This window comes from Zalophus californianus, chromosome 3 (genome assembly GCF_009762305.2).
Source record: "Zalophus californianus isolate mZalCal1 chromosome 3, mZalCal1.pri.v2, whole genome shotgun sequence".
In the NCBI taxonomy this organism is placed as follows: Eukaryota; Metazoa; Chordata; class Mammalia; order Carnivora; family Otariidae; genus Zalophus; species Zalophus californianus.
In genome coordinates, this window is record NC_045597.1 from 11,834,488 (window position 1) to 11,847,547 (window position 13,060).

General features: G+C 35.9%; 1 protein-coding gene across 2 annotated transcripts in view; it reads right to left on the bottom strand.

Annotated features, from left to right (window-relative positions):
• Positions 1-288: 288 nt before the first annotated feature.
• Positions 289-13,060, bottom strand: part of TM9SF2 (transmembrane 9 superfamily member 2) — a 61,179-nt gene continuing 48,407 nt past the window's right edge. For both annotated transcript variants that reach the window (XM_035726737.1, XM_027590093.1), the window contains exons 13-17: positions 10,442-10,601; positions 9,163-9,314; positions 7,979-8,090; positions 4,355-4,526; positions 289-996 (exon numbers count right to left, since the gene is read on the bottom strand). In XM_035726737.1, coding sequence (XP_035582630.1) covers positions 929-996; positions 4,355-4,526; positions 7,979-8,090; positions 9,163-9,314; positions 10,442-10,601 — 664 coding nt within the window. In that variant the 3' untranslated portion in view covers positions 289-928. The remainder of the gene's footprint in view (positions 997-4,354; positions 4,527-7,978; positions 8,091-9,162; positions 9,315-10,441; positions 10,602-13,060) is intronic.

The following is a 13,060-nucleotide window of genomic DNA, read 5'->3' on the forward strand; positions in this document are numbered from 1 at the left end:
GTGTTTTTGAAAAACAGGTCAAAAATATAAAATCCTTAATGGCAATGTAGTGAGGCCCATAGTAACTGTTAGACTTACATCATTTATCTGGCTAGATGTGCACAACTAAAATTTCTATTACTGCCTAATAGTGAAAATCTCAGATTTGTCACAAAGCCCAAGAGACTGGAATTTCATTTAGGTCAACCAAGAAAGTGTTACACGAACAAAAATCAGTAAAATCTGATAAAACAGTATACACCATGTTAAAATACCATTAGTAAACAGATTTCTGTTTATAGACTCTCCTTAATGATGCAATGAAGACGTTTTTACAATATTTATTAAGATAACAAATTTATAAATTGAAAGACTCAGAGGCACATAGTTTAAAAGGCCAATACCATGGGAATAATGAAGTCAACACAGAAAAGAAGATATGAACAGTTACAACCAATACAAGATTTTTTTAAAAGCCACACCCCCCCAAAAAACACATCATATGAATCATCCTTCAAAATTACCATGATAAAAAGTTATTTCCTTCAAAGAAAAATAATTCTTTCCACCTACCGAGCCTAGAAAATCCTATTTACAATGAACTGTCCTGCATTTCATCAGTACTGTTTCATATGGCCTCCTCTATTCTGCCATTAAAAGTATTGAAAATTTTATAGCTATTGTATTTACAAATGCACATAATATTTAAATTTGCTCTTCATTGAGAACAACTGAATATATACTTAATCAAATCACGATACAAATGTTTTAGTGTTGAAAACACATTTTGTGGAGACAGGTGTACGGGAAGAGGTGTATTTAGAATTACGCTGTTTCTGAAGGATTACTAGGCCAATAAGTCTGATAAAACTCAAGGTAGTCACAAAAACAGGTCTTTGTTGATGAAGAATTTAATTTATTTCTGTTTTAACTGGACACACTGGCTTCTTCAGTCAACCTTCACCACACTGTATATTTTGGTAACAAACCAAAAGCATGCAAAGAAGCCAATTGTTCCTATAAAAGAAAAAACAAAAATAAACACTTTCCAGAGGAAATTTCATAATTTACCAAAAACACAGGCTTAAAATGATTGGTTCCTTTAAAAAAAAGCCACAAAACTATAAACTTACTTACCAGGAATATACCATAGATCCATAAGCTTTTTTGAAAAATATACAACTACCTCAAACCAAATTTTTTACAGAAATAGGACTTTTTATACTTTAAGATTACTTAAGCTTTCCATAATACATTCTTTTCCTTATTACATGCAAGAAACCTGAAATTAGAAGATGAATAGGATACCAATTTTCCTTTCCTATTTAAGAATGTTTTATCACAAAATGGAAAACTGCTATTAAAATTAATTCAAGGTATGATATGAATAGCTTAAACAGAATATCAAATTCATAAAAAAATCAAATGGGGATATTTTCTAAGTATAGTTATTGGGAATTATCAGTTTCCAAAGAACTACAATAAAACTAAACTCAGAAAGTTTTTCACAAAGTATTAAAAGTGATAAATTAGGAAAATAACAAAGATGCACCCCCACTGAATATGAGAGGTGGTGTGCTGTCCAAGGACAGAGCAGCTCTGTCAAGACTGTGTGTATTATCCTCGGACTAGTCAGTGGAAATCTCCAAGCCCATTTCTGATTAAAACAGAGATAATTTGGGGGCGCCTAGGTGGCTCAGTTAAGCATCTGTCTTTGGCTCAGGTCATGATCTCAGGGTCCTGGGATCCAGCCCCGCATCGGGCTCCCTGCTCAGCGGGGAGCCTGCTTCTCCCTCTCCCTCTGTCCCTCCCCCTGCTTGTGCTCTCTCTCAAATAAATAAAATCTTTAAAATAAAATAAAATAAAATAAAATAGGGGCGCCTAGGTGACTCAGTTGGTTAAGCAGCTGCCTTCGGCTCAGGTCATGGTCCCAGGGTCCTGGGATCGAGCCCCGCATCGGGCTCCCTGCTCGGTGGGGAGCCTGCTTCTCCCTCTCCTCCCGGCTTGTGCTCTCTCCCGCTATCTCTGTCACTATCTGTCTCTCTCTCAAATAAATAAAATCTTTTAAAAAAATGAATAAAATATAATAAAACAGATAATTTTATCTGCCCTATATAGAGTAAATGAGATGATTCATGAAAAAAGATATGCTTTGGTTTTCAAGCACCTTCATCAGTCTAGATTCCAAAAAATCTGAATCCTAGACAAGTGACAAAGATGATGATCAGTTAAGTAAATGTCTAATGGCCACATGGCTGGCTGGTAAGCAGGATCAGAATGCAAATTCACTTTTTCTGACTTCAAGTATAGTGCTATTTTAAACCTTACCATGCTTAGATTTACTAAACATAAATTCAGAGACTCTGTTTTGCAAAAGAATATTTACTAAATTGTGAACTGTTTACCATATTTTTAAAAACTGGAATTTTTCCAGAATTACCCCGAGAATGTAAGTCTAAGTGCTGAAGAACACAGAGGGGATATACATATCCTTGTGTAAGCTTTATATTTAAAGTTCCAATGTTTTCACCATTATTTTAAATATAATACAAAGAAAAAGTTTTAAAGGAGATTTTCTAAGTCAAGAGACTATGGGCTGTTATTATGGGATGTTATCATACATGCCCCTAAAATGTGCCAGTCACTGTGTGTGTTTTAGAGGACATAAAAATACACCTTTTGGATATTCAAAAGTAAGGTTTGTGAAGAGGCTGGGGCTATTTTAGAAAAGTAATGGTGAAAACATAAATGTATTTAAACAACCTTATGCTTAGCAAGAACTTCAAGATAATAAGATATTTTAAGACGAGAAAATACATTTATCACCACATTTGGCAACCCTAGGTTTCGTTCTTAACAAAATACTTTTAGTATTTTATTTCATTCTTAATATGGGGTAAATATAATGTACATAATGAAAGTGGCATCTTTCCTTATGTGACAGAAGCACTGTTTCGTTTTGTAAAGCAGACTGACTTCAATAACATGGTGGAGTACTGAAGTAAATACGGATACCTTCCACTTTAGAAACACGCCAGATACTCAAAGGGCTCACCACTCCCCTCTAGAGAATCTTTCCCATAAAGTAAAATACACCACAAGTTATTGGTTAAACTGGTTGATTAATTTGAGGTGGATCCCAAATTTGGATTATGAAGTTTTACTCCGAATAAATAAAATATAACACTAAAAATCAAGAACAATAAAGTTTTAGGTGATGGTTAAACTATCATTCTATCACATGCCTGGAAAAAACAAGAGACATTCACTAAGATCACTACTTTTTGTGCATAGGCAAGGAATAAATTATTCTATATATGCACTTATGGACACACAGATACAGATGCACCAAAAAAGAGTAATTCCTTGTTTCATAGGCTACCTCTGTTTTACAGACTACTAATTAAGATTTATGGCTGTGGACCTATTTTATCCAACACGTGGTGCCAAGATAACCGCGCCCCCCCCCCCCCCCCATACACCTATCCCACTCTGTCTGACCAATGACCTGGAATATAGAATCAGAGTAAGAGCCTGAAGTTCATTCTACGCTGATATAGCAGCAGGGAATTTCAAACCCTACCTAATACTCTCAAATGTTAACAGATGACTAAAAAATAGAACAGTTCTAATTTATTTTTAATTCACTTTTCCTTTTCAGATCCTATACTTCCTCACAGAGCATGAAACACAATCTAAGATAAAATTTTAGATGCCCTTTTTTTGTGAAAAAGAAAGGTCCACAATTTTCTTTTTTTTTAGTCTGGTTATTCTATAAATGTTTACCAAGCAACTACTCTAAGGGCTCTAAGATGCAGAAAACTTTTATCTAGTGAAGAGATAAGACACACATATGTAACAAATACCAATACAATTTCCCACCTAGGTACCTGGATTTTAAAGTGGAGATATAAACTTAAAACTTCTGGAATAAGGAGTGTTCTATGAGTGTGTTTTCTTGATGACATTTTTCTCAAGCTCATCTTGACTTCACCCCGTCAATTTCTACTTATCCCTAAAATGAGGTAGCTAAAGCTTTTTACCCTACCTCTGAAATGAGCTTGAGAAAGACTGTACCATTAAGAGGTTACCAGGGGAAAACTTTGGCAGGTGTGGGTCCAGGTACCCCTGGGCTGGTAGCACAACAATGGAGCCTGTCTAGCCTTCTTCCTTTAGGTTCAGTCCCCTCACTTTTGGTTTACTGACATCCACCTCACAGCGCAGCAGACCAAACAATCTTAGCTGCAAGGAGGGCTAAATACAGGAGTGCTGAGTAGTAGAAACCTTCATGGATTTTATAAAAGGAAAATATTTATAAATAATTTGCCTTTTGCCTATAAACTTATTAACTAAAACCAATCATTTTAATTCTTACCTGTAAAAAGAAAGAAGATCAAAACCATTATCATGGTATAGCCAAAGTACAGAATTGTACTTGCTGTTCCTGTGATCTGCAGTTTTGAAAAGAAGTAGTGTATTGCATATATTAAGAAATAAACTGCAGTAAAGCCACTGGTAAGGAATGAACGCCACTGCCAATGATAATCCTAGGTATACAAGAAGAAAAGAACAAGAATTACTTTCCAGTTAACAGAGAGCGTGTAGCTGAACAGAGTTACAAAGCAAACACAGCTAAGTGAAATAGCCCCCAAACCTAATTACTGTTATCATTCCCAGTCTCTTTCCCCTACTGAACTTTGCCCATTTCCCTCCTCACTAAAGATGCTAAGAACCATCCCCTATTTTGGGGGGAGCTACTTAATGACTGGCTAAAAACGTGTCGGAAAAATTTTTTTTTTTTTAAGATTTTATTTACTTATTTGACAGAGAGAGAGAAAGCACGTGAGCACAAGCAGGGGGAGCGGCAGGCAGAGGGAGAGGGAGAAGCAGGCTCCCCGCCAAGCAGGGAGCCCAACGCACGGCTCGATCCCAGGGCCCTGGGATCATGACTGGAGCTGAAGGCAGAGGCTTAACCGACTGAGCCACCCAGGCGCCCCTGAAAAATCTTAAATGGTTTATGTACTTTAAAATGTACTCTTCCCAAAGAAAAGCAATGTACAAGAGCTTACTTACATAGTTCAAAATTAATATTACTTATCTTATAGTCTGGTCAACTCTATTATTAGGAAGACAATTATCCTATCAAGGCCTGGTTGAGTCTATTTTCAGTTACTACTAACAAAATTTAAACAAGGTCGATTTATTTTAAAACAGCTCTGCTTACTTTTACATAAAGTAGCTTATAGCTTAGCAGGAGATCTTAAAAAAAAAATACTTCACTCTTTCCTACCTCTTGGAATATGTGAAAAATAAATATACTTAAAAAGCATACCAGCACAAATGAGAAAATCTTAGGGAATCCACACACAGAAACTACTATAGCAAATGAATTCAGCAAGTTGCAGGGTACAAGACTGAAATGAAAATCAGCTATGTTTTTATATACTAACAAGGAACAATCTGAAAAGGAAATTTAAAAAATAATTCTATTTACAACAGCATCCAAAAAAATAGAATACCTAAGAACAAATTCAACCAAGGACGCGAAAGACTTACATATTGAAAACTACAAAACATCGGTAAAAAAAAATTGAAGTCGACTGAAATAAATGGAAAGACTTCCCATGTTCATGGCCTGGAGGACTTAATACTGTTAAGACAGCAATACTCTCCTAAAAATCTCACAGATTCAGTGCATTTCCTATCAGAATTTAACAACCTTTTTTTGTAAGAAAGGAAAAGCTGACCCCAAATTCATATGAAATTTCAAAGGGTCCTGAGTAGCCAAAATAATCTTCACAAAAGAACAAAATTGGAGGGCCTACCCTTCCCAATTCCAGAATTTACTACAAAGCTATGGTAATCAAAACAGTGTGGTACTGTTTTGGCATAAGGCATAAGGACAGCATATACAGCACTGGAATAGAATTGATTGAGAATCCAGATATAAATCCATACATCTATGGCCAATGCATTTTCCACAAGGTTACAAGACCATTCAATGAAGAAAGAATAGTCTCTTTAACAAATGGTACTGGAAAAACTAAATATCCAACATGCAAAGGAATGAGGTGGATTCCTAATTACCATAACCAAAAATTAACTCAAAATGAATCAATGACCCAAATATATAAGCTAAACACTCAGAAAAAAATACAGAGGTAAATTTTCATTGCCTTGGACTTAGCAATGAATTCTTGGATATGGCAACCAAAAAAAATAGATAAATCAGACTTTATCAAAATAAAAACTTTTGCATAAAGGCCATTATCAAGTAAAAAATACAACCTACAATATAAAAATATTTGCAAATATATTCTCTAATTTATCTGATAAAGGTCTCGTATTCAGTATTCGGAAAATATACAGGACTCTTACAACTCAACAAAAAGATAAACTACCCAGTTCATAAATGGGCAAAAGATCTGAACAGACATTTCTCCAAACAAGATACACAGATGGTCAACAAGCACAAAAAAAGATGCTCAACATCATTAGTCACTGGGAAATGAAAATCAAAACCACAATATGTAGATACCACTTCACACCTACTAGGATGGCTAGAGTTAAAAAAAAAAAAAAAAAAAAAGGAAAACAGCAAGTGTAGGAAAGGATGTGGAGAATTAGAACCCTTGTGCATTGCTGGTAGGAATACATAATGGTATAGCCACTGTGAAAAACAGTTTAGTGGTGGGCGCCTGGGTGGCTCAGTTGGTTAAGTGACTGCCTTCGGCTCAGGTCATGATCCTGGAGTCCCGGGACCGAGTCCCACATTGGGCTCCCTGCTCAGCAGGGAGTCTGCTTCTCCCTCTGACCCTCTTCCCTCTCATGCTCTCTCCCTCTCATTCTCTCTCTCTCAAATAAATAAATAAAATCTTAAAAAAAAAAAAAAGTTTAGTGGTTCTGCAAAAAGTTAAAAGAATTATCATATGACTCAGCGATTCCACTCCTATATATATACCCAAAAGAACTGAAAACTGGTACTCAAACAAGTATTTGTACATGAATGCTCATAGCACCACTATTCTCAATAGCCAAAAGGTAGAAACAAACCTAATTTCCATCAACAGATGAATGGATAAAGAAATTGGGATATATCTGTACAACAGAATATTATTCAGCTGTAAAAAGGAACAAAGTGCTGAATCTTGAAAACATTCTGCTAAAGTAAAAGAAGCCAGACACAAAAGGCCACATATCGTAGGATTCCAGTTTTATGAAATGTCCAGAATAGGTAAATCTGTAGACAGAAAGCAGACTGGTGATTGCCACAGGGTCTTGTAGGGAGAGGAGAATGGGAAGTAAGTGCTTAATAGGTATGAGATTTTATTTAAGGGTGATGAAAATATTTCAGAACTAGAAAGAGGTAGTAATTACACAACACTGTAAATGAATGTAGTAAGTGCCCTGAACTGTTCACTTTGAAATGGTTAATTTTAAGTTATGTGAATTTAACCTTAATTTAAAAAAAAAAAGCACCTCAAGTTTAATAGTTAGACTTAACCTCCTGTATAGAAAATGACTATAAAAGAATGATTTAATACAACCTAGACCTCTAAAAATTAATTCTACATAAGAATGCCATCATTTTGCCATGAATATAATTCATTATAATGTAATTGCTGAAATGTTTCAATGTATTTTTCCACTTGAAAATGTTTACTAAATTTTCAGTCTAGAAATATCTGTATTTCATAAAGAATGTTAATTTTTAATTTAGACATTTAAAAACTCAAAAATGAAAATTCAGCATAATGTGCTATTCTCAGAAAATTAACATTTATAAATTTAAGCTCTAAATAAATATAAATATACTGAACTGAGATACTATCTTAATCCATTTCTAAAGAGGGCTACATTTGATTTAGGAATACAGGTCAATTTCTATCTTAATAAACACATATTTACAGAAATTATTTCAATTAATAGTATTCAAAGTTGCTTTATGCCAAAATTATAAACACTTTCTACAAATTAAGTGAACACTGCTAATACGTACCTCTGCACATAGGTGGAAATAGCAAAGAAGTATAGTTGCTTCTGAACATGTAATCACCAAAATGATAAACACCAGAAATAAGAAGCCAAACATGTAATACATCTGGTGTGACCTATAACAAATACGTCAAGATTAAACTATAAACATTTTCTCTTTGACACTATAAATGACACAATCTTTTCACAGTCCCTGAACTGGGAAGTGTTTGCTTTTTGTCCCAATTAATCAAAGACAACAAACGCTCACAGGTGTAGACAGCGATGGAGTAGGGGTGGGACAGGGAGAGGAAAGGATAGGGCAGTGTCACTGGATTCTGCCTTCTCACTCAAGTAGAACCTGAAACTCTTATTCAAATATGCTTAGTCTAATTGTCTACCGGTGAGTCAGATAAATTCAATAAAAAATTAATGGACAGGCAGAGCCAAAGTAAAAAAGGGTTCCTTTTGGTACATATTGTTTCTTATTGCGACAGAAACAGATGAATTGTGAAAATGCTCTAACAATCGGGAAGGAAAGATACGTTCTAATTGCTAAAAAGTTCAAATTCAGTTCTGACTTTATGCTACTGCAAACCTTGGTACCTGCTGTAACGTGTCAATGTGATCAAATAATGATGCCATACTGCAGTGTATACACCCTAATAATAGACTGTCTCAAAATTAGCACTATGAGTTTCTCCATGCAAATAAGAAATCAGAGAATGAAGGAATCCTGGGATTAGTAAGAACTCTGAAGGTCACCACCCTTCTCCCAGCGCTTGCTCGAATCCCCTTTATACACGGGCTCAGAGTATCCTCTCTCTGAAGCAGTAGGGATCACTTACTGAAGAACACAGGTTTGGAGAGACAGGTTAATTTCCTGTTACACAGTAGCTGTGTGCTACAAATCAAGGACTGAACATCCAAGGCTTCACACCTCTGTCTCTCTAAAACGGGGGTAATACACACCTCATAGAGGTCTGGGAATTAAGAGAATTAATAAGCACTCAATTAATAATAGCTGTTACCACTATTATTCCTTTCCTCACATGGAAAAGATAAAATAACCTTTTGGCTCTTAAGATTTTTGATTACTAGAGAACAGTTTACCTTTATAAGATACAAAGAGTCATCAAGAGAAACAAAAAGAGAAAGCTAATACTACATAAAAAGGGTAAAGGGAATAAGACTTCACACTTAGCTTACCAGATACTATTCAGAATGAAGAAAAGCTGTATAAAGATGCAGCCAAAGGGTAAAATTCCTCCCATGATAATACCAGGCAATGGCTTTGTGTAGAAGGACTGCTCAGGAATCTGACGTGGAATCTGATTGGTTCGAACTGGGTGTTCAATGGCCTTCAGTAAAATAAAGAAAGCATTCATAATTATAATCTATTTTAAAAATTCTTTTCTATTATTAGACTATTTGCCTGCTTTTTCCTCAGCTTCCGTGCCGACACTATCGGTAATACAAGTCTACTTAAATCATCAAACCGAAATCTGTATTTAGAAGCAATGACCCAAACGCTATGAGTACAATATTCAGTCTGTCTACTGGAGCAAGCCACCACTGTTTCCAGCAGCTATCCGCTAATGGCTTTAGATAAAGTAAGAAATACACAGAAGGAGATAACATCGTACTTAAAAATAATAGTTAAGACAAAAGAAAGGTTTTCCCTTTTAATTATATACTTGTAAGAAATCAGCTGGTTCTGAAATTACTGTCAATGTATTTTTATTTGGAGACGGGCAATGTCATCTTTTTAAAAATAGCTCAATTCTACTAAGACTTAAGAACACAAAGGCAAAAATGAATGGCTATATGAAGCTTTATGATCATAAGCTATTGATAATGTCTTCCCTTTTATTAACACATGACATGGTAGTATAAAAATAAGTGAAACCTAAAGTACCTAAAACATAGCTGGGGGGAAAAACGGGTACATATGTAGAAATTCATTTTCTTGCAAAAATTGCAAAAACATATTTCTACAGTTTCTGTGATAATACATCAAAAACTTAAAACCTGGTATTCTCATTGAGATGATACTTCTGTGGACTAAATTATTTTACAGATATACATATATATGTGTACAGGTAGAGAACCATCATGTCCTTCTTCAGTGTATTTTTAATAGGCGTATTTTCAGAATTTCAAGTACTTACTTATCTATGTAATCAAAAAAATTTTAGGGGCACCTGGGTGGCTCAGTCATTAAGCGTCTGCCTTCAGCTCAGGTCACGATCCCAGGGTCCTGGGATCGAGCCCCACATCAGGCTCCTTGCTCTGCAGGGAGCCCGCTTCTCCGTCTCCTCCCCGCTTGTGCGCTCTCACCATCTCTCCTTCTCTCTCTCTCAAATAAATAAATAAAATCTTAAAAAAGATATATATCCTTTTTTTAAAGACACTTTTCTATCTTGTAAGGTAGCATATGCTAATTTCCTTAGCTGAAATTTATTTGAATAAACACCCATAAACTTACATTCTTCTTAAAACCGAAGTATGCACCAATAAATGTTAGAGGCACAGAGATGCAGAACCAAAGAGCCAATATGGCAACCAACGTTCCAAAAGGAATAGCTGCTGAAGATCCTTCTCCCCAGAGAATCAGATTCATTATGAAGAAGTCAGCAAATACAATCCTGAAAGACACAACAGGCTTTTGGGTAAAACTTGAGTCAGAAGCAAATGATAGAGTACCAATCATATGTAATTAATATTATAATTTCTGTGTTATGTATAAAGAAAATGAAATTGCTGAGTAATGGGGTACATGGATTTAAAACTTCACTAGAAACTGCCAAATTGCTTTCCAGATTTTTCTGCCTGACTTAAACTCCCACCAGCAGTTTATGAAAGTTACCTCTTTACATATTTCATCATGCTTCGGATTGTCAAGTTTGTTGTTTTAATCTGCATTTCCTGTTGACAACTGCCGCTGAGCATCTTGTGCTTGTTGGCTTTATAGGTATTATTTCTGTGACCTGCTGGTTACATCTACCACTCATTTTTCATTTCGGTTGTACATCTTTTCCAAATCATAGATGTGAGTTATTTATGTATTCCAGCTACTAATAATTCCTTGTTAAATATCTCGTTCTCCCAGTTTATAGCTTTCTGTGAACCCAAACAAGTGAACGTGTATACTAAATTTCCCTTCAGTCCTTCTTCAATGAGTACCTTTTTAAAAACATGGCTGTAATCATACTGTAATTGTTTCTACATTCCCCACACAGTTTTTAATGTGATCAGCCATTAATTTTTCCCTTTGTCCTTTGTGTATTTTAAGAAAAGAAAGTCTTTCCTAACCTGGGATCATTAGGATACTCTTCTATATTTTCTTCTTCTTCTTTTTCTCTATTTTCTTCTAATCGTGACGCCCGTTACATTTAGAGTGCACCTGGAACTGATTGTGTGTGTGACTGGTAAGAAGAGAGTCTCTCCTTTCATTTAGACAATTTCACCAGCATCACCTAACACTTCCTCTCCCTCTGGTCTGGGATGCCACATCTAGCACGCTTCCATGAGTATCTGGTCTCCTCCTAGGTTTTCTGTGCCAGCAGCCGTGGCACACTGCCCAACTCCTCGGACGCCTGGTACTCTCACATCAAGTAACACGGTGAGTTTGGGTCTTACACTAGCTGATTAGCTTTGTAAACTTGTCACCTTGGGTGGTGCGCGTTTTGACAAGTTATTTCAGATATTATGAAGGTTTTCTGTGGCTAATACTCCTGTGAATAGAGTCCTCTTCCCATACAACCACAACTACCACTAACACATTTCATTTGCTATCGGTAGTATTCAGGATCTTAGAATATTAGCGGATACCTAGCCATACTGCCAAACTCTTTTAATTCTGTTTTATAGTTGAAATTTGTTGATGTTCTCTGTATACAAATTATATCACAGAGATTTTTATTAATATAAGCAAGAATTTCTCCATTAAATTATTTTTAATATGGAAACGTTTAATAATATCAAATGCCATTTTGTTGTGTCTACTGTAATAATTATATGCAGGTGTTCACATAAATTACATGAATTAATTTCATGTCATTAAGTGGTACTTTTTTTATTAAAGATTTTATTTTTATTTATTTTTATTTATTTGGGGGGGAAGGAGGGAGGGAGAGGGAGAGCAGGAGCGGAAGGGGAGGGGCAGAGGGAGAAGCAGACTCCCGAGCAGGGAGGATACGGGACTCGATCCCAGGACCCTGAGATCATGACCTGAGCCAAAGGCAGACGCTTAACTGACCGAGCCACCCAGGCGCCCCATTAAGTGGTACTTTTTTTCTTAGGTGAACACCAATTCTCCCTGCCCCCTTGGGTTCTTGGTGCACTCTTGTGCGCTTTTCTTCTTTCTCCCTCTCTCATTACCTTACCATCCTTCTGGTGAACACTTACTTCTAAGGGGGATGAAGAAGATAAACCAAAGAAGGGCTGATCAGAGATATAAAAGAACTGGCTTAGGATAATTTCTATAAAGCCAAAAAAGAAAGGCGTTTCAAGGAGAAAGTATCCCGATCTTAGATGATAATGTAGAGAGAGAGAGTGAAGACAGAGAAAATGATTTCTAGATTTAGAAATGGGAATATTGTTGGTAACCTTTGAGAAAAGTTTTCACTAAAGTGATGGGGAAGACAGATGACGTGGATTTACACTGTAAATGTATGCTGAGAAAAAAGGAATGTAGAATGTTTTTTCAAGGCAGTTTGCTGGGAACGTAAAAGAAATAAGATAGAGGGAAAAATGCTTATGAGAAGAAGCGCTTTTTAGGATTTGGGAGGCCTAAGTATATTTGAAGGAAAGGAGATGAAACACATGAACAGAACGTAGAGAAAGGGAGAAAGAGAAGATGCCAGAGATTGGGAGGAATGTCTGAAAGGCAAGATTCTGAAGGAAATCACAGCTGACTTGTCCTGGGAAGAAGAGACACTTCTTTAGTTGACAAAGGATACAGTTTGAGAGAAGCATCTAAAAATCTGAATACAACACGAATGGCTGAGAAGCATGCCGTTCTTCACTGGAGGTAATTATCTGAGAGAATCTTTATCCCAAACATGTATAAACAATGCAACTATTGTCACTCTTTCATTTCTGG